Raw genomic sequence first — 26,171 nt, 5'->3', positions numbered from 1 at the left:
GTGTGTGGATGCAGGTGTGTTGATGGGTATATTCATGTGTATACACACGTGCATATAGGTGCACGTGTGTGTATTACGTGTATAGTCATGAGTGTGTGCACATGTACACGTGCGTGCAAAGTATGTACATACACATGCATGCATGTGTGGAGGCAAGGCATAGTGGGTGCCAGGCATCCTCCCTTATCACTCTCTACCTTATTTGGAGGGACAGGGTCTCTCTGGGCCGGAGTTCACAGATCCCACTGGACAGGCTGGACGGCGAGCTTTGGGGATCGACCAGCTCTGCTCTCCAGTGCTGCTGTTACAGGTGTGTGCCACTGCGTCCATCTTAACATGGTGGCCAGGACCAGAACTCATGTTCTCATAGGCTGCACCAGGCACTTTACGGAGCCTTCTCGCCAGCCCCTCAAGTTTCATTTTCTAACTGCAGGGAATGTACAACCATGAATAAAAACAAATAATGTAGCCTTTAGAAAACGCAGAAGTGTCAGGTTGTGGTGCACGCCTGAATCCCAGCACTCTGGAGGCAGAGCCACTCGGATATCTGTGAGTTCGAGGCCAGCCTAGTCTACAGAGCGAGATCCAGGACAGGCACTAAAACTACACAGAGAAACCCTTTCATGAAAAGCCAAAAAGAAAAAAAGAAAGAAAGAAAAAAGAAAGAAAGAAAGAAAGCACAGAAGTGTGACGTCTCTTTTGTGATTGTCTTAATTTGAAAATGTCGAATCTCTTGCCATTAGTCACTCTGGAAAAAAAGTAATTCTTATGAGGCAATGAGGCTAGCTTCAGATGAAGTGAGGGGAGTTTGTCTTTTTACTCTGGGAAGGAAGTGGCCTGTCCCTTGGCTTAAACAAAAGAACCGTGTATAGCTTTTTATGGTCCTGGAGAAATCAATTGCCTGTAACAGGTATGTAGTGAGCAGGAGACTGCTCTGAGAGAGAACACAGGGAAAGCCAGCCACGGAGAAGCATGGAAAGTTCTCAGGACCAGGCTGCCTTTCCAAAGCCTCGTTGAAAATGGCAGAATAATACCAAACACTTCAAAAAGGTGTATACACAAAGATGCTCAGTGCTCCACTGTCTGCAAAACAGCATGGAAGGTATCTGTGAGGAAAGGCCTACCAAATCAGGCCTGAAGCAATGATATGATGGAAGACTGTGAAGTCATGAAAATCAGCTCTATCAGCATGGAAAGACTTCAAAATATACAAAACAGGCTAACTAGTCTGTGTGTGTGTGTGTGTGTGTGTGTGTGTGTGTGTGTGTGTGTGCGCGTGCGTGCGCGCGCGCGCACGCGCGCGTGCTGTATGTGCACATGTTGGTGTATGCCCGTGTGTTATGTAACAGTCACATGCTACTGTGCCCAGCCAGATCTTTATCATTCTCTCCATAACGGCTCATTAGAGACCCGTTCAGCTTCGAGTCTGCGGGCTGGGACTTGGGAATTCACCTGTCATACTTGATCCTTGGTCTCCCAATCCGGAAGAAGACAAAGTCATCTTAACCACATCCCTACAGTTCCGTGTGCTAGATGCCAAGATGGGAAAGTCTGAGACTGGAGATGTCACTTCAGTGGTAAAGTTCTTCCTGCACATGCACAAAGCCCTGTGTTTGCTTGGGGGCCACACCTGAAGTCCCAGCACTCAGGAGGTGAAGACAGGGATCATAAGTTCAATGTCATCCTCAGCTGTACAATGAGTTCAAGGCCCGCATGAGAGACCTGAGACCTCGTCTCTAATTAATTAATTAATTTAAGCTGGGTGTAGTGGTGCACACCTTTAATCCTAGCACTCAGGAGGAGGCAGAGGCAGTCACATCTCTGTGAGCTCAAGGTCAGCCTGGTTTACACAGTGAGTTCCAGGAAGATAGGACTCTATTTGAGAGACCCTATCTCAAAAATAAATACACAAACAAGTATTAATTAATTAATTAGTACAGCAAAATAAACTTGGTGAGACTGTGGGAAGGAATGCACACCTGTCAGAGGAGTGACCGCTGGCAAAGCCCCAGGTGTATTTTCCAGAGACATCAGGAGAATGAGCACCTCCAGTACAAAACCCTGATTCAGTCAAAAGCATCCCCAGAACTAGGGCAGGCCAATCTCCAAGAACACTCAGAGAATACTCACTCAAATCAAATGTTCCAAACACCAGCACATAAACAACCTCATCTAAGTGTTTATTACTGCAGACAGCTTTGCCAGGGAAGGGGAAAATGCTAAGATAAATGAGTTAATTAAACTGAGTCCAGTCCAGCTCAACACCTCTTTGTTCTTCCTGCCAGCGATCATTCCTTCTGGGTCCCCAGGAGCATTGCCTGGCCCCATCACCTCTTTTCCACAGTGAAGGTGTGAGTGCCACAGGCCCTGCTCATGCTAGCGTACAGGGAACATCTGGTCCTCTAGAAGGCAGTGTCGTCCCTACGACTGCCTGCCGGGGAAGGAATTACCCTCCAGAAGTGTACGAGTGCTCTGGAAGACAGCAATGACTGGGCATAGCCAAGGCCTTCCGATGCCAGACACCAGTCCTGAGTCCAACCCCCTCTGAGGCAAAGCCTGTATCTCAGCCACACCTGCTGCCCTCACACTTGCCGCTGAGAATTCCCCTTCTGGTGCAGTGAAGGAACACCACATCAGGATTTGGCTGGCCACTTTGTACACAGAAAAACTTCAGGCAAGTCTCCAGATTGTGTCACCAGGTTTTCAAAGGGACCTGGTAGGAGCTCATACCCTTCCTCTGTCTCTGCTGCCATGATATGCAGGTGGCCAAGTCCAAGCCAGCTCTGCTGATGCCATAATGTAATGACTGATGAGAGCTTCAGTGGGCGGGGCTTTTCAACCGCAGGGCAGTATTTGTCTGCATGTAGTAAAATTTGTCCACCTTTCCTTTTATGGCTGTCAGACAATCGGAATGCTGTCAGGTTATAAACTAACTCCGTTTTCTTCTAAGGCTTCTCTCTCTCTCTCTCTCTGTGTGTGTGTGTGTGTGTGTGTGTGTGTGTGTGTGTGTTGCTGATAATCAAACCCAGGGCCTCATACACAATAAGCATGTGGTCTGCCAGGGAGCTACACACCAGTCCCTAGGACTTCTAGTGTTTTACTTATTTTATACTTTTTCCTTTTTCTTTTTTCTTTTTTTTTTTTTTTTTTTTTTTTTTTTTTTTTTTTTTTTTTTTTTGGTTTTTCGAGACAGGGTTTCTCTGTGTAGCTTTGCGCCTTTCCTGGAACTCACTTTGGAGACCAGGCTGGCCTCGAACTCACAGAGATCCGCCTGCCTCTGCCTCCCGAGTGCTGGGATTAAAGGCGTGCGCCACCACCGCCCGGCCTACTTTTTCACTTTTTAAAAGCAGTAGCTTACTCTGTAGCTTAGGTTACATTAGAGCTCACTATGTAGACCAGGCTAGCTTCAACACACAGCCATGCTTCTATCTCAGCCTCCTGAATCGTGGGATTTAGACATGAGTTACCACACTCAACTCTACTTACTTAGTACACTGGAATTGTGGGTGTGTATGTAAGAAAAGATACCATTTTATTTTTGCCCTCCCCACCATTTGCTGAATAATCTCTCTTCTTAAAGTTTAAAATGTTACCTTTTGTGGGAGCCCGTTTTCAGGTTCCTTGTGGCTTTACCCAGCAGGTCCACATAGAGGATGATCAGGACCACGGGCCTGAGTGCAGGTGTCTGAGATGGTCTGCACTTGGCTGTGCTGGAGGAGGAGGTCTTTTGCTCCACCCCTTGGCGTCTCTATAAAAACCCTGGGGCAGAGGCAGTCAGGAACCATTGGAATAGGTTCCAGGCCCTCTCGAGGCTATCCTTTATTTTCTATCTGTTTCTCTCCACACTCTAAATCCTTCTATCTAATATTTCCTGCTTCTCTCACTCAAGAAAACTCTGGGAAGCTGTGGGGCTGGTGGGCAGCTGCCCTGCAACGTTTACCATTTTTTTAAAAAAGTTGCTGCTGTTCTCAAGTATTCCCACTGCTCTGCTGAACTTTACTCCAGCATCCACCCACTTATGAGCTTCCTATTATGTTTTGCTACTTGGTGGGGATAATCTCCCATAATTAGAACTCTAAATTTTTCATTATTTCATTTAATAAAACTCATTTATTTTTGCAACCACCAGGAGTATCATATAACAGCCCTAAAACAAAACAAAACAAAACGAAAAGACTTGGTTGGCATTCTCACTAGGATTTTATTTGTGGAAAAACTCAGAAAAAACAAGCTTTTCCTTCTGTTTTGTTTGTGTAGGTATGTTTGTATGAATGTATGAGTGTGGTGTGTGTGTAGTGTATACATGTTACACATGTGTGTTCAGGTGTATGTGCCCACGCACGTGTGTGCGAAGACCAGAGGGAGATATTGGGGGCCCTGCTCTGTCACAGGCTGAAGCTAGGCCGGCAGCCAGCGAGCCCCAGCATTCTTCCTGTCCTCACCCCACATCATCAAGGTAACAGGCATGAGTACGAACGACCGTACTGCTTCTCATGTGGGTGCTGGGATCCGAGCTCAGGACTTGAGGCTCCGCAGCAAACACGCTTACCACTGAGCCACCACCTCAGCCCTGTCTTGGTTTTTGAGACAAGATCTCACTATGCATCCTAGTCTGGCCTTGAATTTGTGTTCATTCTGCCTCTGCCTCCAAGAACTGAGGTTATAAGCATGTACCACTACATCCATCATTTTTATAGTACTGAGTATTGTTATCTAAGAACATTCCATGTCTCTCCAAAGACTTATGTTTCCCATACTCCTCAGTGTTGGATCTAAACCTTGCTCATACTGTCTGAATATGTTACAATTAACTTTCCACACTTTATCCTATTGTTCGATATGCTTGGTTATAATTTTAAAAATTCTAAAAAAAAAAAAAAAACATACTGTTGTCTATGCCTGGAATACTTATCAGCACTTCCCTGTCTGGAAAATTCTGCTTTCCTCAAATCCTCATTCAAACTTCACTTGCTTTATCAAGATTTCCTCAGCCCAGTATTCAATCTAGAAGAATCTGTGTCTTTCCTCCGTCGTCCCTCATCTTAAACGTGACAGTGTCATCTTGGTGGGCACACAGTGCTGTGACTTCTCTAGACAGATTGCTCATCTCCACTAGTGTGGAAGCTCCCCAACCTGGTTAGTAACAAACACTCAATTATTATGGACAGTGACTGAGTGAATGAGTGAGTGGGTGAATAAATGAATGCCTGAATACTAAGATATCTTTTTTTCATGTTTCCATGGCATTTTTACAGTGATAACAATATTGAAACTGAAAAAAGGTAGATTCTAGAATAACATGATGTTTTTTCCCTTAACCCCAAGCTCTCTTCAAAAGAGCAGAAAATGACCCAATGACGAGAAAGGATGGACAGTTGAGAAGCGAGAGCCTTTCCTCATTGCACGTTTCAGCCTGACTCAAACAGGCAGCATCGAGACACCCTGAGTATATTCTGGCATCAACAAGACCTGAACTAAATAAACTCTGTATGAAACACTGATTGGCAGATGATGCTCTTGGGTGTGTCTCTCCACTTGCTGAGGAACCCTTCTATCCACAAATACTCACAATAAATATCATCACAAAGGAATAGGAGATACGCCAGACTCATACATCTGAAATGCCAGACCCCTCCCTCTTTCCTCCTCTTCCATCCCACAAAATGACCTGAATCCTCCCAGTCAATGGAAATGGAAGATATTCAAGATCCCCCTTCTTTCTTCCATTCGTTTTTTCCAACCCATCAGCAGGGCCTTACAAAGACTTCCAGACTCTGATGGCTTCCCACTGGCTGCTCTCACCATCAGCTCCATCTATCTTGTCCTAACCATCACAAGAGTGCTCTTCCTACTTCCAGCCCCACCCCCTCTGGTCTATTATCCACACTGTTGACTGAGTTTGAAACTGTACCAAATCATGTCACAACTCTCCAAGGAACTTTCCAGGGGTCCTTTCTCATCTCACTGGATCTAACTGAACAAACTCAAGTCCTCACTTACGGTGGCCTACAAGAGCTAATGTGACATCCTGTTAGCTCCCTGACACACTGGCCCTCCCTGCTGGTCCTTGAACATACATACAAGTGAGACAGACCTAAGAACATTCAGTGCCTAGAAAATCCTTTACTGGGTGTCTTCACAGATGCTTCTCGGATTTCTCTGTCCAAACATCGTCCATTGTCAGCCCACACAGATCATGGCTTCCCTGTGTCCTCACCCCTGCAGCCCTCCCATCCGCCACCGTACATCTCACGGAGACTGCAGGCATTTTAGCGGTGGCTGTCTCCCCTCAACACCCACTACAAGTTCAACTAACACATCCTGAATGACCAAATACACGAGCGCATTCCTCCTAACTATAACTCTACGATCTATAAAAGCTCTGAACCACAGAATAGACTCTCCTAAAATAAATGGTCTAGAGGAACAGTGGGTGAGAAAACCAGTCCTTCCCTGGTACCCACTACATTACTCACTCAAATGGTTCAATGAGCAAAAATCAAGAGTCCCTTGTTTTACAGTGAGATCAAGACATCCCTGGACCCATTAGAGATGCCAACTCTTCAACATTGTGTGTTTTGTTGTTCTACTTTTTATGGTTTCTTTTTTAACATTTAAAAATGATGTCTGTCTTCCCCCCTCTTTGCCTGGATTCCAGGTCTCGCCTTCTGTTCACTCATCTTTGGAGCCAAAAGCCAGAAATAGCCGCCTGCCTCACCGTCCTCACTTCCCTCCATTGTTACCCTCCAGTTCTCTGGAGCCTTCCCTACTGTGGATGCTTTTGTGTGAATTCCCAGTATGATGAGTAAAGAGTTTGGGTCAGCCTAACGAAAAACATACTTCAGGACATTCTCTTCAGGGAAAAAGCATTTTAGAGTTGACTGCACCACCGCCACAGACAGACCATTAATTATCCTAGTGTGTACTGTGCTAAGGAGCTGGAGCAAGAGCACGCTCTACAGAATACGGGACTGTTTCTTTTCATTTACCAAAAGTCTAAATAACTTTCTTTTTGAGCCTAAAAGAAACTTATCTAATCAAAAGGCTTGAATCATGTGATCTCCAGCCAGTTAGCAAATAATGTTTGAAGGCTTGACCCACAATGCTGGCTTTTATTTGATTTTAATAATTATACAAAAGATTCAATTACACAAAGGACTTTATAGATTCATCTACTAAATAAGGACTTTCCCACCCACTAATTATTTTTAATGGGCAATCCTCATATGTTGGTAAGTCCATGTTAGATAATTACCTCCACAATACAACATACTGGGATAATAAATCCCTAACATATTGGCAGAAAATCAAGTAAGTCATATGTGGTTGTGTGCACTTGTAATCTCAGTACTTAGGGCGGAGGCAGGAGGAGCATGATTTGTAGGGCAGCCTGAGCAAGATAGTGAATTTCAAGCCATCCGTGGCTACATAGTGAAACTATCTCAAAACATTAATAACAACAAAGAATAATAGCAGCCATAGACACACTGAAGTATACATTTTAAAGCTACTTTTAAAATTAATTAATTAGAGGAAATAAAACTTGACATTAGTCAGGCGGTGGTGGTGCATGCCTGTAATCCCAGCACTCGGGAGGCAGAGGCAGGTGGATCTCTGTGAGTTCCAAGCCAGCCTGGTCTACAGAGGGAGATCCAGGACAGGCTCCAAAGCTACAGAGAAACCCTGTCTCAAAAAACCAAAACCAAAACCAAAACCAAAACAAAACAAAAGCTTGACATTAAAAACAATTATGGGTCTGGAGATGTGTCTCGATGGCAGAGCATTGCCTTGCATGTATGCTGCAGATTAATTAATTAATTGACTGCTAAAATAAAAGCACCAGGCATCAACTTCCCACAATAGTTTTTCCACCTCAGTAGAAACCATCATGTAAACTACTCATATAATTATATTATGTAAGACATTATATGAAATTGATTTTAGTTGGAGATAGAGTGTTGTAAGTCTGTAATAGCTGCAATACTTGATCGTGCCAATAGCTCAGAATGCTCCGGGTTGAAATGAAAGACATGGATGACCCAGAATTTAACCTTAAATTTTAATGTAGCTAAGCTGCAATCAGGTATGCAGCCATTGACCAAAATCCTATCTTTTGTTTGTTGCTTTGCGGGGAGAGGGGGGGCACTACAGTTTTCTTTTTATTGTTATTTTGGTTTGGGGGGTTGGTTTTTGTTTGAGACAGAGTCTCAGACCGCCGCCCTCCACCTAGATTGGCCCCAACACTCACTATAGACAAGTTGGCCTTGAGCTCCTGACCTTCCTCGAAAGTGCTGACATTACAGGGGCAGGGGCCACCATGCCCAACTCTGGAGGTCTTCTTTAATTAGCATATCAGCATCCTCAGGCCAGGCCTGAGGGGAATTTGCAGTCAGTACTCTGGAAGGAAGGTTCAACAAACAGCTCTGAAGACGTAAGGCTGACAGACTGACAGCGTCCACCATCCTCTACGCTGCCTCAAGAAATTTTCTGATATATGTCAGTTCTGTTCTTGGATGGTAGGAAGAAGAAAACATATTCTTCTCATTGTGGATTCTCTTTTATATCTGTCCTGGTTAAGTTTTATTGGCAACTTAACAGAACCTACAGTCACCTGGACGGGATGGGGGGTGGGGGGGCGGGAACTTCCATTGAAGAATTGTCTCTATCAGACTGGCTTGTGGCCATGTCTGTGAGAAACTGTCTAGACTGATGATCGATGATTGATGTGGGAGGGCCCGACCCACTGTGGACAACACCATCCCTAGGCAGGTGGACCTGGTGAGAGGGGGCCACTGAGATCTGCTTCTCCAGACAAGCCGGCCACCTGCACCAGCATGCTTCTCAGGCCCGTCATTTCTCTCTCTCTGTCTCTGTCTCTGTCTCTCTGTCTCTGTCTCTGTCTCTCTCTCTACTCATGCCCCCTTCCCTCCATCTCATCCTGCTTCATTCACGTAAATCCAACTTGTTCTTCAAGAACACAATTCTGTTCAAGAAACTCCACAGACCCTGTGGTCCCGCCCCCCCCCCCCCCCCCAAAGCTTAACAGGGCCACTCACTCCTTCGTGTACCATAGCATTCCCTCATCTCTTGTTATCTACCTGCACCTGAAAACCCTTGTCTAAATATTTCTGTCTCTCCCTAAAGCACTGCAAGTTCCCTGAGAACTCTATTTATTACTTGTAATTACTTTATGCAGAAATATTGATAGTCAGATAAACAAAAATCACTAAATCCAACCACAGATAATCTTAAACTTTAAAAAAAAAAATCAAGAAAAAATACTATAGACATCAAAGACAAAAATATGAATAAGTTAATATTCTGGGGGCTGTTTGGAGAATGCAGCAATGCATAGAATATGAAAGCATTAATTTTATCAAGTTTGTACAACCTCAGAAACATATGCTGGTCACAAACTTGGGGTCTGTTAATTAACCAACTGCTAACACATAGTAGGTGTTCAATACATGCATGTTGAGGGGGCTCTACTGCTTGCTTAACATACACCAGGCCGTGGGTCTGATAATCAATACTGTGTGAAACCAAGCCTAGTACCACACGCCTGTAAATTCAGCATTCCAGAGAGAGAGGTGGACCAATCAGAAATTCAAGGCCATCTTAGGCCACATAGCCAGTTTGAGCCAACCTGGAGTACATGAGACCCTATCTAAATAAATAAATAGGTATTACTAGAGGGACAAAAGTCTACATCCTCAACTAGAATAGAGTTGAGAATTACTAACTAAGTAACTGAGTAGGATGAAGTATGTGTTTTTCCTTTATTGGATTTTTGTCTCAATCGATTACAACGTATCTATTTGCTTCCCAAAAAATCCCACAAAGATATCATGCTGGCTAGTTTTATGTCAATTTGACACAAGCTAGAATCATTTTAAAAGACAGAATGTCAACTGAGAAAATTTCCTCACCAGGTTGGTCTGTGGGCAAGCCTGTGGTACATCTTCTTGACTGAAGGTTGGCATGGGAAAGCCCAGCTCACTGTGGGCAGTGCCACCCCTTGCAAGGGGCTCCTGGGGGCTGAGTGAGTCATGAGGAGCGACCCAGTAAACACCCCTCCATGGCTTCTACCTCAGCGCCTGCCCTGATTTCCATTCATGGTGGAGTGTGATCAGGACACGTGAGATAAAATAAACCCTCTCCTCCCCAAGTTGCTTTTGGTCATGTGTCTATCACAGCCACAGAAATTCTAAGACAAACATACTAAGAAAAAAGTGCCAACTCCCTAACCTCCTCATCCCTGCCTGTGAGCTAGCCAAGCCAACCACCTTCCTGCCTCATCCCTGCCTGTGAGCTAGCCAAGCCAGCCACCTTCCTGCCTCATCCCTGCCTGTGAGCTAGCCAAGGCAGCCACCTTCCCTCCTCATCCCTGCCTGTGAGCTAGCCAAGCCAATCACCTTCCTGCCTCATCCCTGCCAGTGAGGTAGGCACTTTTCTGTGATGTCTAATCTATACTTGGGGCACATGCACACATGAGGATTTTTCTTAATTTACAAAACTTGGGTTCCAGTTTTATTCAGTTTTATAAAACTTGCCCTTTTCATTTAATAATGTATAAATGGCATCTGTCCATGACAGGGCATAGAGGCCAAGTTCATTCTTCCCAATACTCCATAGTGTGTATGCACCATAATTCAGAGGCGTTCTCCTACAGATGAGCATCCATCTTGTTTCTGCTTTAATGGAAGTTCTGAAAACCAAGATGTCAAGATTGCTCTGACATTTCCAGAGCATGCACAATCTGAGTGCTCTCTCTGCTGGCCACAGGTGTCTCAACCTTTCATGCAGACTCCGTTGTCTGAAAGGCTAGCATACTCAAGCAACCGTCTTTTTTGCACAATGCCCATTATCTGCCATGTGTCTGTGTGGGATAAATATTTAACAACTATTGAAATGAACCAGAAACTAACCAGTCAGAAATCAGCTGAAAGGTTTCTGACTATAGTGTTCACTGTGTTTTATTATTTGGGTAGATAGTAAAAATAGGAAAATTTCATTTCTAACCTCATATACTTACACTGTGTTTGAATACAAACACACTTCATAACTTACATATAGTCCATTAGTGTGCTAGTATGTTTCTATCATATGGGTGGGTTTTAATATTATTTTTGTGACTTAAAACTGCTCTTTTGATAACTGTTAGAGGATGTAGGCCTGGCACTAGAAGGCAGAGGCTCTCCATTCTAAGGCTGCCACACTAGCCTGCACAGAACTAAGTTGAGCCTGTGGAAGATTCAGACTTCAAAAATCTACCCTGAATATTCCTTAAATGATTTAGTGTGTGTGTGTGTGTGTGTGTGTGTGTGTGTGTGTGTGTGTCCATGAACACATGTGTTAGGATGTACATTTGCACAAGAGTCTGTGGAGGCCAGAAGAGGGTATTGGATCTCCTGGAGCCAAAGTGACAAGCAGTTTTGAGTCATCTAATGCAGTGCTGGGAACTGAACTCAAGTCTTCTAGAAGAGCAGTAAATGCTCTTAACCACAGAGTCATCTCTCCCCATCCCCTACCCTTAATATTCTGTGTGTGTGGGGGGTACATGTGTATACACTCATACCCCTGTATGTGAATGCACATGCATATGTGTATAAGACGAATTGCTAAACAGTCTTATTAATAAAAACCCAGAGAAATAGGACAAGCCACAACCAACCTCACCTCACCAACTCCTCAGCTTCCAAAGAGAACTACTTCCTGTATACCCATGCCTATATGCCTTTCTGTTCTGCCATCTCATTTCCTCTCTCCATCCAGCTACATCATTTCCTCTTCCTGCCCAGCTCTGTCACTTCCTGTCTGTCTGTACAGACCTCCAGACCTTTATGGTTAGTGCTAGGATTAAAGGTATGTACCATCATGCCTGGTTGTGTTCCCAGTGTAGCCTTGAACTCAGATTTCCTGACTTCTATGTTTACTATAGTGGCTGGCTTTTTCCTCTGATTCTCAGATAAATTTTATTAGGGTGCACAATATATTGAGGACACAATACATCACCATGTATGTGTCCAGATGCACACGGAGGCCAGATGTAGACGTGAAGTATTTTCTCCTACTGCGCTCAACTTCATTTTTTTTTTTTTTAGACAGAGTCTCTCACTGAACCTGGAGCACATGAACCAGCTAGTCAGTGAACCCAGGGATCCCCCTGTCTCCACGCCCCAGTACACTGCTGGATATGAGTGCTGGAGCTCAGAACTCAGGTTCTCGGCAAGCACTGTAGTGACTAAAATACCTCCTAATCCCTGCCCCCCTGAACGTCTTTACTTGGAATCTCTAACACAAAGTACTGGTATCTGTATATGATTTCCAGTTGAGGGGCCTCACTCCAATCTAATAATACTTAGGAGTACCTGGAAATCTTTTCACATGTGTGGTTCAAGGGCTCTGCCTTTGCAATATACGATCCATTAGATCTGGAACCAGACCTGGCAATCAACATTTTAAAAAGACTAGTTAGAAGATCCTCCCCAAGACTAGAACTCTAGTTAGTGAGGCCATTTCTTCTAGATGGTGGGTCCAGAACTAAAGCATGATGAATCCACGCTGGCCTCCAGTGATAAAAGCATACCACCAGGTTCAACGTCCAATGAGATTATTGAAGAAACCATTGAGGAAACAGCTTAACTCACCCTGCCATGAAAGTTAAAAATACCAATTGCTAGTTTAATAGTGGATTTAATTGTAGTGCATGCTCCATATGTCTTAAACAGCAAACAAGTGCGTGTTTCTTCTCCAAATTTTTTTTAATGAAGTTGTTTTCCTATTGAAATCCAACTTAGGTCAGTGTTTCTGGGTTGGTTTACTCTCACCATAACCTGCAATGCTGGATCCTAAAAATATACAGACACCAATCTTTTTAGATCGATGGGATTTATATTCCCTTTCTGATCCTGGGGTTTAACTCTACCTTCACATGTAGAGATGACAGCAGATATAGAACTGGCCAAACACAGGGACACTCATAGTTTTGGAATCCCAGAGAAGCTACTTCACCAAGCACACGCTCTACTCATCATTTGGAATTTTGTTTCAACTCATGTAAATAAAAATACTTCACAAAGACATAAATAATAAAAACCCTAGGACTTTGATAACCTCTATGACTTGGTCCTCAAGCTGGAAACAGAGGAGGCAGAATGGAGATGTCAAATGACTGTCATGAGGCAGGGCAGTCATGTTTCCCTCCCTCGACATCACAAAATACCCGTGAAGATGTTTGTGAATGCGCCGATCAAAGGACCCGAACCAGAAAGCGTTGGACAGAGAGCAGGATTTCCCACTTAACAGCCCATGAGATGTGGGCACTGAACATAAAAGCTCCCAAAATTTCAGTTCCTTCTGTAATTTTGAGGAGGTAAAGCTAGTACCTGTTCCTTGTGCTGTTAAAGGGATGAGGTTATATAACAGATGTGAAGTGTCTGACAAAATAATAATAATAATAATAATAATAATAATAATAATAATAATGCTCAGAAAGTAGTATTTGGTGTGATGTCTTCCCCTGCAAGCTCAGTCAGACTCTACTGGATCCAAGACCTTCTCTCATCTCATTACTGTGGCTGGGATAAAATGCCCTGGCCAAAGCAACTTAAGGACTCACGATCACAGGTTACAGCTTGTTTTTGTGGGGAAGTCAAGGAGCGTAAAGCACCACCTCCACAGCCAAGATGAGAGAAGAATACATGTGCTGGAGTGTCCTCCCTCCTGCTCAGCTGCCTCTCCCCACTCTTACACAGGCCAGGGCCCAGCCCATGAGCGGTACCTCCAGTACCCCAGGTATGTCTTCTTACATCAATTAATAATCAAGATCCCCATGAGCCAACCTGATCTAGATAGTCCCTTAAGATTCTCTTCCCGATGATCCCAGGTTGTCAGATTGACAGTTAAACTAACCAGCACAATTATCAACATGTGTGTTCTGTGATATTTTTGTTTGTGTTCTGACAAATAAAGCTTGCTTGAAGATCAGAGGGCAGAGCTAGCCACTAATTAACCATAGAGGCCAGGTGGTGGTCATCATACAGAGACTGTCTTTGTACATCAGCACATGGGTTTGAAAGGGAAACAGGAAACCACCCTGTTTGAAGGTAGGCTCAGAAATACTTAAGAAAGCAGCTTCTATCCAGGACTTAGAGCCCCTTTAAGTCACTGGGCTATCTCCATCTGGCATCCCAGATAAACCACAGAGACCATGTGAAACTGATGATGTCCTCTGGTGGACTGCATGCTCCCCAGGACATATCAGGGTTCCCAGTGGTCAGTGGGCACCAACAGTCAGTGAGGCTTTGCTGGAAAGGATTTTAGTGGTAAATAAAACCAAATCAACCAGACTCTCACCCAAGAGAGTTTTACAACTTTTGACACATTTTCTCCACATGCTCCTTGCTGTCTCTAGTAAGTACAAAGGTCAGGGCTGAAAGCCTGGTCTTCAGAACACTGTTCAGACTCCCAGGACCAGAGTCCCTGGGACCACACAGGAGAGCCTGGTCATCAAGTGTCTTCCATACATGCTTCATCCTTTTTCCTTCCTCCAACCATAACACACACAAAGCATTGGCCATGATTAGGTTGGTCATAACTCGGGGCCTCAGGTCACCTCTACAACCTGATCATCTAAAATGTAAATCCTGGCCCCTCGATCCCATTTCTAGACAGGGACGTGAACAATCATCAACCAAGATCAGATTCCACAAGATGGATTTGAAGCATTCTGAATAGAGATTATGTATGATAATCCCCAGCATGGCCCTGAAAAGGAGAGCTTAATTATTTAACAATGCAAGTGAATACCTAACTTTCTCCCTTACCAAAGAGGGCCAAAGCCTCAGAGTTTAAAGACCAGCTCTGCAACCTGTCACAAGGGGCGTCAAAGATGTCGAAGTTATTGCTTTGCAAATACACTTTCTAAACATAATCAATATTTTCCTTCAATGCTGATGACAAAGCAACCAAGCCACTTCGTTTTCATTGCTTGCAAGCTGCACAATGATTTGATCTCTTTAATACTTCACTCATAGTAGCAGCCTCTGAGCTATGACTAACTCACTCCCCAGCATCACTGCTGGCTCCAGATGGCAAGAAATACATTCCCTTCACTCCTGCCTGAAAAGCAATTCTGATTTCCCCTTTCTTCTTCATCCTTCCATTTCACCTGCAGTAATTATTTCCGCTCCAAAACAAAACGGGTGGCGAGAAAGAGGGACACCAGGCTAAGGTTAGTACAGGTAAATTTACTCTGTTTTGGATGGAGTATGAGCCCTGCAGCTTTAAATCTTGCTGCATCGAGCCCTGGATTTCTTCCATAACTGAGCTACAAAATGGTAACAAGAAAGGAGGAAAAAAATGCCTCTTCCTCCCAGCCAGTCCTTCCACAGCTCTTCAGCAAGACTGCCAGTGGCCAGCCCATCCCCCACACCCTCCCAGCCCAGAGGCGCAGCAAGTACAGGTGGGCTGGGCACCGGACCTTGGCCTCAGGCTTCGCCCACATCCGGCGATCAAGGTCAAGGGCGAGCGCTTCCTTTCCCAGCCTAGGAGCTCGGGGAGCCGCTGCCAAAGTTTCAGGCCCGGCTGGGGCCAGCGCGGCTCTTGCAGCCCCTTGACCTCGGACACCTACCCAGTGCCCCCTGCTCCAGACCGGGCGCTGGGTCCGCACACCATGCCACCTGGTCCCCACTCACCTCGGGTGGACATGGCTCAGGCAGCTGCAGCCGAATCAGGAGGGAGAGGAGAAACCCGCAGGGCAGGGCGTGGGGCGGATAGGATCCCGAGACGCGCACACGGGCTCGCGCGCCTCCCCGGCCCCGGGCGGACGCCTCCCGCAGGACACCTGCTCGGCGGCGCTCCGGGCGGCCCGGCGGGCAGGCGGGATCTGCAGGGCGCGGCGCAGCTGACAGCAAGGACCGGCTGGGCGGGGCCGTCTCCCCCGCCCGGTGCCCGCAGGCAGGCCGGGCCCACTCGGGTCCAGGGGGTGCTGGGGACGCACTGTGCCCTCTTGGCTATTGCGCCGGGCAGAGCTTTGTTCCTGAGCAAGGTGGGGCATGTGATGGGGGTCTGCGTCGTCCACACTCTGGACCCGCGTCCCTGATGATGATGATGCGGTGGGGGGTTGGGGGGAGGATGGCTGTCAGTGAATGCTTTCCAGCTTCCAGCCTTGGTCCCAGAGAGACATTGTTAGAAGGAGTGATTCTATGCCTTCCGTGAGTGCTGCCCTTGACTGAAGGAAGAATTCCATGGACACCTGACGGGGGTTGACTCTGACTGCCCAGCAGTCTTCAGCAGTTCAGAAATGTTCAAAGAACAGGTGGACACAATTCTAGGGAAAATAATCAGATAATTGGAGAAAGTCCAACCATATGATCTATGGGGAGGGAAGTGTTAGAAAAAAGATATAACGAGAAAAGAAAATTGCGAACTTCAATAGCAACCACTAAATCAGCAACTAAAATCAACTGGCTGGCTGTCGACACCATCCCTTCTCCTGCCTTTCGGGCAGAAGAGTAGCCAACGGGTCACAGTCCAGTTGCTCCAGGCTCAAGATGCCTTTCTATCCCTCTGGCCTCAGCTCACTACTGATTCTTATCACCTGAGTTAGCCCATGCTGGGTAGTGGGCCCACAATAGTGAAAACGGGCACGGCCCGTGTCCAGAGGAGCTGCATCTCCTGGAATGTTAAGAGCCTTTATACCTTGCGCACGGCTGTCCACCTGTGTCACCTCTAACTGCTCCCCAACACATTACATGATCCTCTGTCTGCTGACATTTCTCAATAACGATGTTTTTCTGCCCGCCACCTTTCTTCGTCCTCACTGTTCTTTGTAAACACCTTCCTCTCCACCTGAATTACCCTGTAAGCCATCTCATGAAATGCCCCAGCTACTTCAATGCCCACTGACCCCTCAACTTCCGCGTGTTTTCAGAAATGCCTATTTGTACCGAACAGACAACTACTTAAAATATGTTGTTTTGTGTTGCTGTTTAATGATTGTGTTGCGTGTTTCCTCTTCCCCCAGAGCACTGTAAAAACTCCATGAATGTGGCAGTCCTGCGGAATTGACTTAGTTCTGCAAGTACGTTACAGAGCATGTATTATAGTGGATGTCCTACAGGAAGGAGCAGAGGTCCCAGAACTGGGTGCCTGTCTACGCTTGGCCTTGTGACAATACCTCGTCCCTTTCTTCATCTGCTGCTGTCATTCTGGTCCTTGTGACCTCATTGTGCAACCACAGATAGATACAGTACAAGCAGATCTTACCCTCATGTCCTTAAGACGCTTGGAATAGACCACACAGATGGCCATAAAATATGCTCCCAACTCTGTCTGGAATAAGGCAATGTACACCGTGTTTTCAGGCAGAGACGAGTGCAGCCAGCGCTCGAGTCAGCTGTGTCGTCCACAAATTCCACCAACTGTGAGCCAAAGCTATTACATAGAATAGCTGTGTCCTGTCAGATGCAAAGGCACATGCCTGCAGTCCCAGCTCCCAGGAGGCCAAGGCCAGAGAAGAGGGTCATGAGTTCAAGGCCAGCCTGGGCTACATAGCAACACTTGTCTAAAGAAAATAAATGGTGTTTGTATTGATCATGGATGGCACCCCCCACCCTCCCCACCCCCTCACCCGCGCATGCCCCCGGTTTCCTAAACTACCTAATATATCATTTTATATTGCATTTACATTGCATTAGTTATTGTAACTAAGCTGGAAATGGTTTAAAGAACACAGTCAGAAATGTACAGTTTACATGCAACTATGACAGCATTTAATAAAGTTAATTAAAGTTTGACTATCCACTCCAAGGGACACTGGAACTAGTAGACACTGAAGGATATGTGTACTCAGGACCTGGCAGCTTAAAAAAATAGGTTTACTGTTAGAGATCATCATTAGCTAAAAGTAGGTTTTCCTATTAGTTGGATTTTATCTTCAAGTTTAGTATCAGTTCCAAGTTTTAAAATATATATGGTTAGCTTATATGTCTATACTTGTTTAGTGTGTGTGTGTGTGTGTATATATATATGTGTGTGTACACACGCTTGCACATAGGTGCATGGATGGGTGTTGGAGGTTGTATCAGATGTCTTTCTCTGTCACCCTCCACCTTTTTTTTGAGACGAGGTCTCTTCGCTGAACCTGGAGCTCACTGTTTCCACTACCCTGGTTGGAGGATGGAATCTACCTGTCCCTTCCACAGCCCTAGTGCTGGATTCAGGCACATGCCAGCACACCAGCTTTTCTGGGGGCTCTGGGGGCCTGAGTACCAGCTCTAGCGCTTCAGGGTAAGCGTTTACCCACTGCGCCATCTCCTCAGCCCGGGAGCTTGTAATTCGCAGCAATGCTACTGTGGAATGCCCTCAGAGTCAGTCATGTTCCAGAACATCTGTAGTCTTAGAAATCTAAGAACAAAGTCTCCCAACCTCTAAAAATCAAGACAGTCTCTTCTGAAATCATAACTGCTGTGCAAGCAAGCTGGAAAAACAAGATATCTATGGAAACATAGTGAGTACCACTTTAAAGATTAATGAATGCCATACTATAAATTCTATACAATAAACGAGAGGAGTTTGGACTGACCAAAAGAAGAAACATATTCCGATCTGTCTGGGAAAAAAGATGGTTAGTTACTTTTGACTCTTGCTAAAAATACACTTTCAACTTTGAATGGAAGGAAGCTACTGAGCATTATTCATGCTTTCTGTCTTTAAATGATTGAATATTGATTTTTCACTCCCACAGCTTTTGGCTGTTGCTAACTATCTCTTTTCATTAACCTGAACTTCTTACAAGTAGTGTGAGAATAATTCTGCTTTATGCATAACTTCTAGTAAAAAAAGGATCCTTAATACTTTTGCATCAAACACTTTTAGTACCATCTGTGTAGCAGACAATGAGGAAGTCAAACAAGGGAGACCAGACCTCAGCTAGCATGGGAGGTAGAGAGGATGACTCTCAGGCTGTTTGTTCAGTCAGGCCTCAAGAGGAGATTAGGTACTGGGTGTGGTGGTGTCGCACGCCTTTAATCCCAGCACTCCATAGGCAGAGCCAGGCAAGTCTCTGTGAGTTCGAGCCCAGCCTGGTCTATAGAGTGAGATCCAGGACAGGCACCAAAGCTACACAGAGAAACCCTGTCTCAAAACCAACAACAACAACAACAACAAAAAAGAGGAGGTTAGGTGACCTCAGGTTGGTGGAATCTCAGACTCTCAAGAAAACAAAGCAAAATTCTACTTTATAGAAGTATCCTCAGGGATGGAGGGGATGGCAAGTCAGTCAAGAGAACTTGCTACTCTTTCAGAAGACCTGAGTTCAGTTCTAGCATCTATGTAAGCTGTTCCAATGACCTATAATTCGAGCTCCAGGGGATATGACTCCTTCTTCTGACCTCCATGGACACCCATTGACACGTGTACACACACACACACACACACACACACACACACACACACACACACACGGGGGGGGGGGGCATAAATATTTTTAAAGTATTCTCAATGTAAATTCCAACAATTTCCACGGAGTAAAAGCCACCAAAAAATGATGCAAACTTCAAAGATCATCAATACACATGAAAATAATCAATTCTGTTCTGACTCAGAATAGCAGGTATAGATACTAAGTGGGATAGAGATTACAATTCCCATGCAGCAAATATAAATTAGGGGTAAAATATATAAATATTATAATAACAGATACATATCACCAAGCCAGGAGACTACCAAAAATGACTGAGTAAAATAAAAAAGAAGAAAGCAGAAACAAAATTACTGTCAGAATTTTAAATCTAATGGATAGGAATAGAAGAAACAAGGAAAAAGGAAGTGGCGTAGAAAAACTACAAGGAAGAAAGCTTTGAAAATTTAGGAGGCAGGAAACACACACAAAAATGGTTAAGGTGGATGAAGGAGACACCAGGCTGGGACTCAGGTCAGAGCAGCGCTCAGCCCTCATCAGAGAAGCAGCTTCTTACTGGAGATGGTGGTTAGCACAGAGACCCACACTGGACAATGTGCAGACAGTGAGAGACTGTGGAGCGGTTAGCTCTAAATGGGATGGCTTCATCAAACCCCCCTCAAGGCTCAGAGATCTATGTGGAAGAGGAGGAAGAAAGAATCTAAGAGCCAGAAGTGGAGAAAGACTCCAGGGAAACTGTCTCCCAGACACAGCAGGATGGATGCACACATGAACTCACAGAGACTGTGACAGCACACACAAGCCTGCACAGATTCAAACAAGACAAAATCCCAGCACTGAGAAGCAGAAGTGGACACAAAGTCCCACCCCTAACCAGGAAGCTATTTGCAATTGATACCTGCTAGGAAAGGAAAATCCGTTTTCTCAAATGGAGCGTGACTGGGTATCTCAACCACACTCCAGGTAAGCCCCATGCCTAGGAGTACCTGGCCAACACAAAACAGACTTCATGTTTTTTGCATACTTTTGTTTCTTTTCTTTTGCATTTTGTCTTACTGATTTTCTTTATTGTTGTTTGGTTGTTTTCTTTTCTTTTCTTTCTTTTTTTTTTTTTGGTTTTCAGTTTTGGGGTTTTTTTTTAGTTTTTCTTTTTTTGAGAAAGAACATGAAGTTGGATAGATAGGAAGGTGGGGAGGATCTGAGAGTTGGGGGAAGAGAAATAATATGATCAAAACATACTATATGAAAAGATATTTTATTTTATTAGTTTTTTGAGACAGAGTTTCTTTGTGTAGCCTTGCTGTCCAGGAACTCACTCTGTAGACTAGGCTGGCCTCAAAGTCACAATATGGTGACATATTGTGTACCCTAATAAAATTTGCATGAAGATCAGAGAACAAAACAAGCCACTAGATTAAACATAGATGCCAGGCAGTGGTGCTGTGGGATAACTCTTTTGTACACTGGTTTAATAAAATGCTTATTGGCCAGTAGCCAGGTAGGAAGTATAGGTGGGGCAAGCAGATAAGGAGAATTCTGGGAAGAGGAAGGCTGAGTCAGGAGTTGCCAGTCAGACACAGAGGAAGCAAAATGACAAGGCAGAACTGAGAAAAGGTACCAAGCCACATGGCTAAACAAAAATAAGAATTATGGGTTAATTTAAGTGTAAGAGCTAGTCAGTAATAAGCCTGAGCTAATGGCCAAGCAGTTATAATTAATATAAGCCTCTGTGTGCTTACTTGGAGGACACAAGTGAGAGAGATTTGTCCTGACTGCTGGCCGGCTGGGACACAGAAAAACTTCCAACTACATAGTGGTGGTACACACCTTTAATCTTAGCACTCAGGAGGCAGAGATCCATCTGGATTTCTGTGAGTTCAAAGCCACCCAGGACTATATGAGATTGACTCAGTCTAGAAGAGAAACAGAGCCAGGCATGGTGGCACACACCTTTAATCCCAGGAAGTGATGGTTGGGTGGAGAAAGGTATAGAAGGTGTGAGGAGAAAAGAACTCGAGGCTTTTTTCAGACTGAGGAGTCCTAGAGGTAAGACACAGCAGTGGTTTGTTCCTTTGTCTCTCTGATCTTTCAGCATTTACCCCAATATCTAGTTCTGGGCTTTTTATTAAAAGACCTATTAGAATTCATGTTACATCTGGTGCCCAACCACACAGAACCCCACGCACCCCTACTGAGGCTACTCATGTGACCAAACCCTAAGTGGCTGCTGGTGACTTTCTCTGCCCTGCAGAGCTGCTTGAAGCCCCAGGAATGCCTGAATACAGCGACTGTGCTGGGAACCTGTAGGCCAGGCAGCTCACGTGGCAATGGTTCTTGTAACCACTAGATTCATCCAGACTGCTGGACAAGGCCATATAGATTTTGAGCAACTTTCATCCAACTTTTGGGGCACAAATTCACAAAAACAACAACAACAACAAAACACTTGCCTATGGCAAAGACCCAAGCTACACACGGCCAGAATCTCCACCCCACCTCGGCTGGAGTCACTACCCTGCAGGCTAAGTTTTTGTTGCAGCCTCTCTGCAGCAAACTCCCCAGGCCCAGGCTCCAAACACACCGGAAGCAGCTGCTTTTGCGTGTTCCCCCATACAAACAGCTGGCTCGCTTTCCTTTGGCTTTCTCTGGGCCCCCTCCTCAGGCTGCTGCCACACCATCATCTGAACCATCATTGTCAACAGATCTGGTGAGTCAACTGGGATTTCTTAAAGGGATGAATTAGTTAAAAGAATGTTTTTTCCCACATTTAAAAATGGGAAATAGCTTTACAATGGAGGGAGTTTGGTCTCTGTTTGATAATATGATTGATGGTCTGAAAATAAAACAATTAAATGAGAAGATAATTAATGTTGATGGGATTTATGTAATGTCAATTATAAATATTATTTGTTTGATCATTTCTGTTTTATCATTTAAAAAGTTGGTTTATATGAGTGCCAAGTTGGTTGATATGAGTGCCAAGATACAAGTCTTATAAAAACTTATTAAAATAGACCATAGAGATATTCAGACCCAGACAGAAGAATTTAAAGGAGAACCAATCTCAGCATTGAATTATAAGGTTACAGAGAAACAGCCGAAGACTTTCAAACAGCCAACCTTAATCTATCCAGTAACCTCACAGGAACTGACAAATGATAGATATCCTCAAGGCTGTGTAAGAGCTGACTGGACTCCTGTGCAAATGTTAGATTTGAGGAGATTCAAAGAAGTAATAGTATCATATGGCATCCACTCATCTCTCTTGAAGCAGATATTTAAACTCATGGTCAACTTGTAATAGAATTAACCCTCAAGACTAGAGAGACTTGGTTACAGCAGTTTTAGAGGTTGGTCCCCAATTATAATGGAGGACCTGGTGGAAGGATGAGGCTAAGACCATTGAACAATGGAGTAGGGCTAGAGGTATGGAAATCTCCCAAGATCAACTTCTTGGAGAAGGCAATAATGCTGATATACAAAAACAATCTTTACATGATGACCATACCCTGGCTTTATACCCAATGGCAGCCTTAAATGCTTGCAACAGAATTGAAGAAGTAGGAAAGAAAATTGAGTCATTTATAAAAGTTATACAGGGCCCAAAAGAAACCTTCACTGATTTCTTACAGACTGACTTCAGCAATAAATAGAATGATACCAAATTCAAAAGCTAGACAGATAATCATTGAATCTCTGGCTTTTGAAAATACTAATGCACAATGCAAAGGGGTAATTAGGCAATTAAAGGCAAGATCAGCACCTTTGGAGGAATGGATCTAAGATACAATAAATATTGAATCTCGATCATGATGATGCTTGGATAGGAGAGATGATTTTCAGAGGTTTGAATAAAAAAAAGTAATGTTAAATGTTTCAATTGCAGTAAACAAGGTCACCTAAAAAGGTACTGTAACCAGGTCATTCCTAGAAACAATGTTTTTTCAAGCAGCAATGGCAACAGAATGCCCCTCCCCTCTGGATTATGCAGATGGTGTGGTAAAAGCAGACATTAGACTAAGGAATGTAGGTCAGTAAGGGACAGACAAGGTAATCCCTTGCCATCCAGAAACTCTCTGAGGGGCCTCTTGCAGGTCCCCATGTCAAATTTGGTTCAGTGCTTTCTTGTCATCATGGAGGAAACTCCTTCCCAGAGGAATTAAAGAACCTAATGCCTATTGTAAAAAACCATATTCTGGATGCTAGAATAACTATAGAAGAAAGAACAAAAAATTCAGGAGAAACCAGAAATCAATATTGATAAAGATTAAAAGGAGAACCTCCCCAAAGTTGGGGTTGGAGAAGGGTTTTATTTTTGTCTTTCAGGAGAATGAAGGCTAGGAATCTGAAGAACACTGGAAAAATGAGACATATGAAGAAAAAGGACAAATCATCCAGAAAAAATGTCCCACAGAAAAGATTTTCTACAGTGAACCAGAACTCCACAACAATGATTCCACATGGACAATGATAATGCCATTAAGCTGACAAACACCACCAAAAAATCAGCTTTGGACTACAAACTGCTCAGGACAATATCAAGATGGCGAGCTGAGATGATGATACAGCCTCAAAAACTACTCCAATCAGGAATTGACCATAATCCTAAAATGTATTTATGTCCCCATAAAACTACCAGTGCCCCCAATCAGCAGGAAGTAGCCTACACCCACATTCCAAAAAAAAAAATGGATTATGGATGTTTGTCTTTGTTTAGTAGTTCATTAAAAATGGTTATTGGTCATAGTCTAAAAGAAGAAAGGGGGATGTGATATAGAAATGATAGGATAAAAAGTAGATTATTGAATCTACTCTTAAAAAAATGATACGAAAATAATAGGATAAAAGGGTAGATTATTGAATCTACTCTGAAAAGAAAAAAGGGAGGAAATAGATATAAGATAAAAAGGTAGATTATTGAATCTACTTTTAAAAAGCAACTACTTGTTTTAAATATTTTACATTGGATTGGATTTTTGTATATTGTATACAAATTTTGTACATTGATACAAAATTGCCCCAACATTGCATGCAGAGGAACCTTGGGTGACTGTCCAGGCAGCTAGTTGTTTCTGTCATTTCTTACAGTTTTTTGGAAGTTGCTTGCTTGTACTTCCTGCTTACTTAGGTAATATTATTTCCTTCTTGGATCTCTGAAAGAGATTAGATAGTTACAGTTATAGTTTTCCTTGTTAACAAATTCAGAAAAGGAACTCACTAAAGAGGTGTAAAGTGTATAAGTTTGAAAGACATCGAAAGATAGTATTCAGTTAGTAATATAAGTTAGGATAGAAAGTGAATTAGGTACACATTTTGAACTCACCAAAATAGGATAGATAATGGAATATTTTCTCTGAATTTGTCAAATGTTTATGGATTGGACATAGTTAATGTAATTCTTGACTAGGAGAGAGAGAATATACTTATTATACTTACTGTATATAGTTTTTCTTATATTAGTTATAACCTTTTTTTATTATTTTAGACAAAAAGGGAAATGTGGTGATATATTGTGTACCCTAATAAAATTTGCCTAAAGATCAGAGAACAGAACAAGCCACTAGATTAAACATAGATGCCAGGCAGTGGTGGCATACACCTTTAATCCTAGCATCCAGGAGGCTGAGATCTGTCTGGGTCTCTGTGAGTTCAAAACCACCCTGGACTGTATGAGATTGACTCAGTCTAGGAGAGAAACAGGCAGGCAGTGGTGACACACACCTTTAATCCCAGGAAGTGATGGCTGGGTGGAGAAAGAGGGATAAGGTGTGAGGAGACAGGAACTAGAGGCTTTTCAGACTGAGGAGTCCTAGAGGTAAAACATGACAGTGGCTTGTTCCTTTGTCTCTCTGATCTTTCAGCATTTACCCCTATATCTAGTTCTGGGCTTTGTATTAAAAGACCTATTAGAATTCGTGTTACAGAGATCCACCTGCCTCTGCCTCCCAAGTGCTGGGATTAAAGGCGTGCGCCGCCACCCAGCTGGAAAAAATACTTTAAATAAAAACAATTTTAAAGGATAGATGGAGGATAGGAGAAGGGTTGATGTATAAGTAATAAAAATCCTAAGAAAGAATTTAAAGGAACGCCAACACTGGAAGAAAACAGCTGAGAATACGGCGAATGTCAACAAACTAAGGAAATACAAACATACCAACTGGAATGAGTTAAAGACGGAAACAGACACATTGCCTTGAACCTGGACAATACTAGACTGATCTAAAAAGCAAAGAAAAATAAACATGCAGAAACCAAGGTGGTCCTAACCTAGAAACATCATCCCTGCTAGCTATCTTTCATGGTGTTTGGGTGTTGGTTAAGAGCTATTTAGGCCAACTGGGGATAAAATTAATTAAACATCAGTCTAACCTAGTTAGGAATCCTATGAGTTAAAATATGACTGGCCCAGCAAGATATTCCCACTGGTATAACAGTGGCATGGAGGTTACAGGAGCGGCCAACCACTTTCTGATTGGCTCTAAGGCCCATCCACAAGATGGAGCTCAAGAACCCACAGCTAGGTAAGTCCTAGACCCTAGAGAAGAACCTACTGCTCCTATTCTGTTAAACGGACATAATATTAAGCTGACTCCTAATGACGTATCATTATACCCATGGATTCATGCATAGACTGGTGTATCTCTTAGGCTTCCTCAGAGAAGTTACTTTTTGTAGTGAATATTGACTAATAATACAGAGACCCACAACTGGCCAACATGCAGAGAATGAGACTTGAGAATATTGA

The 26,171-nt window shown here is 43.8% G+C and overlaps 1 protein-coding gene across 2 annotated transcripts in view; it reads right to left on the bottom strand.

The window, feature by feature from the left end:
- Nucleotides 1-15,919, bottom strand: part of Ablim1 (actin binding LIM protein 1) — a 294,059-nt gene extending 278,140 nt beyond the window's left edge. Inside the window, exon 1 of one of the 2 annotated variants that reach the window (XM_028880968.1) lies at nucleotides 15,699-15,919. In XM_028880968.1, the coding sequence (XP_028736801.1) occupies nucleotides 15,699-15,711 (13 nt within the window). In that variant the 5' untranslated portion in view covers nucleotides 15,712-15,919. The remainder of the gene's footprint in view (nucleotides 1-15,698) is intronic. The other variant, XM_028880957.2, reaches the window with a different exon arrangement.
- Nucleotides 15,920-26,171: the final 10,252 nt, after the last annotated feature.

The sequence above is a fragment of the Peromyscus leucopus genome, chromosome 1 (assembly GCF_004664715.2).
Source record: "Peromyscus leucopus breed LL Stock chromosome 1, UCI_PerLeu_2.1, whole genome shotgun sequence".
Classification (NCBI taxonomy): domain Eukaryota; kingdom Metazoa; phylum Chordata; class Mammalia; order Rodentia; family Cricetidae; genus Peromyscus; species Peromyscus leucopus.
This window is presented reverse-complemented; position numbering and strand designations above follow the sequence as displayed.